The sequence below is a fragment of the Cornus florida genome, unplaced genomic scaffold (genome assembly GCF_030987335.1).
Source record: "Cornus florida cultivar Cherokee Brave unplaced genomic scaffold, ASM3098733v1 CherokeeBrave_3.0.0_Hap2_Chr09, whole genome shotgun sequence".
Lineage (NCBI taxonomy): Eukaryota > Viridiplantae > Streptophyta > Magnoliopsida > Cornales > Cornaceae > Cornus > Cornus florida.
The window spans coordinates 58,104,952-58,107,086 of NW_026775579.1; the positions used below are offsets into that span (position 1 = coordinate 58,104,952).

Genomic DNA, 2,135 nt, shown 5'->3' on the forward strand with positions numbered 1-2,135 from the left:
TGGAGACAATCAGACTAAAACTCATGTCTACAACCATCTCCGACTCTGTGAATGCCAGACGCATTATAGATGAATGGGAGCTTCCACCCTTAGCTATCAGACCACCGGCCAAGCCTCCTGATCAACGGATTTGAGGAGAGCATCTTCTCCATAGACATTGCTTTGTGTTGTGTCAATGTAACTCTTGCTGGGTTGTTTGCTCTTGTGCGTTGGGCTGTCTCATGGGCTAACTTGTATGGTCTCATGCTTTTGTAATTTGGTTAGCCTTGTATTGTATATCTTATTATTTATAAAATTGATTTTCCTTTTCAAAAAAAAAAAAAAAATATATATATATATATATATACGTGATATATTAATTACAAAAAAATAAAAATAAAAATATACATGATATTATAAAGTTCATTAACAAAGTACAAGCACAAGTGTGGTAAAACCTATTCACTTCTTTCATGTGCACCCTTGTGCATACAAAATATAAAATCTATTTGTTACAAAATGTATATATGTGTATAGATTTATAATCAATAAAGGATAGCTTTGATTGGGAGTACTTATGTTATGTCTCAGTGACACTAAAGTTATGTTTGGAGTACCAAATTGGAATCTTAAAAAATGTAAGATAGTAATTGAAATATGCATAAACAGGAAAATATATAAGTTTTCATTTGTGATGATCTATTACTTCTTGACTGGTGATGTGATTCAATAACAAATTGACATGTCTTCTTTAATTTTGAATCCAGCATTGAAACTTGGTAAGATGGGAGAAGGTAATGGTTGGGTTAATGGCCTAAGCATAGGTTGATATTGGGCCTCAATTCGTACTCCTTTCAGGGTCTCCTTCACTTCAAGAGATTAATGTGTTATAAATGTGTAAGCTTTATATAGCCATTAGTTTATGTGTTAAATTGTAATTGATCGGACCAATGATCTTGCCAATTACTTTAATTAGCAATAGAATATAAATCTCTCCCACAATAAACCTCTCAAAGAATAAGCAAATATTTAGTAATAGATTAATCTCTGTTAGAAATGGGAGGACAAAAAGATAAATGAGAATCAAGTGCCACATATATGCAACAACTATTTAGTCCTCCAAATGCATGTTAGACTAGGTTTAAAAAGATCATAGCATAAACTTTGCTGCTAATTAATTATTTATTCTCTGGGTTAGGGGTAAACCAAATGGGGGTTGGTAGCCAAATATTGTTGAATGGATGAAGATGAGACGGGAAAATGGATTTGATCGTGAAATCTTGCATGTTGTAGATGCCGATATCATCACATCTCATCCGGACGTCAACGTTGAAATAGATAGAATTGGGGATCAATACTCCAGGAGCAAAGTCAGTAGCTGATAGATGAAATGCATGGTTCAATCCCACGAACAGAACTCCGTCACCGAGGTCCGTCACATAATCCCAACCCCTTTTGGTCGTATTGAATCTGCTAACATCGAACCGAAGAGTCTTAAAAGAGAAATTTTGACCATGATCGGAGTTATCCGTGTCGATGATCGTGCCATCATCTGCAGCCCCCGCCACAAACCTTTTAACCAGCAAAACATCCCCAGAATGCGATTCCATCGCCAGGTAGTTCCTATACTGAATCAGAGAACTATAATTCCTTAGTTTCTTTTCAGACTCCGGGTAATCGGGAGTCCCATAAACGAGGCCTGCTTTGATATCAATTCTCCTTGGGGAACAAGGATTGCGGAGATTCCAGGCGTCGAGATCTGAATCGGAATAGGAGTCTGTGCAATAGAACAATTGATCCTCGCTCGAATACGCAAGGTCGGTAGGGGTTAACAACAACCCTGGATTATCATTATCTTCCAGGGTAGTCCAGGATGAGTCACCTAGTTTACAGAATGCAAGACCAAGATCATTGCTTAGAATCACCATTAGTGTGCACTCATTGTTGGCATCGGATGATGACAATGGAGGAGATGACAGGACAATCTTCCTTATGAAAGGGTACTCCCAACTTGAAAAATCTTTTTGAATGGTTTCCAAGGGAGGTAGGCGGATTGTGGGCGGCACAGGGGAGACTAAGGGATTGGTTAGAAAGAGAGCACGGTCATGAATTTCAATTTAGGCCAGCCATCCGTGGGAGGAGCCGATGCACATTGC

At 38.1% G+C, this 2,135-nt stretch overlaps 1 protein-coding gene across 1 annotated transcript; it reads right to left on the bottom strand.

Annotated features, from left to right (window-relative positions):
• Nucleotides 1-1,157: 1,157 nt before the first annotated feature.
• LOC132272667 (uncharacterized) lies at nucleotides 1,158-1,907 on the bottom strand. Its single transcript, XM_059773768.1, has one exon. The coding sequence runs from the start codon at nucleotides 1,905-1,907 to the stop codon at nucleotides 1,158-1,160; it is 750 nt and encodes a 249-aa protein (XP_059629751.1).
• Between the last annotated feature and the right edge of the window lie 228 nt (nucleotides 1,908-2,135).

Bases quoted from the DNA above. Each gene is read 5' to 3' on its own strand.
- LOC132272667 (XM_059773768.1), bottom strand. From the start codon at position 1,907: ATGGTGATTCTAAGCAATGATCTTGGTCTTGCATTCTGTAAACTAGGT.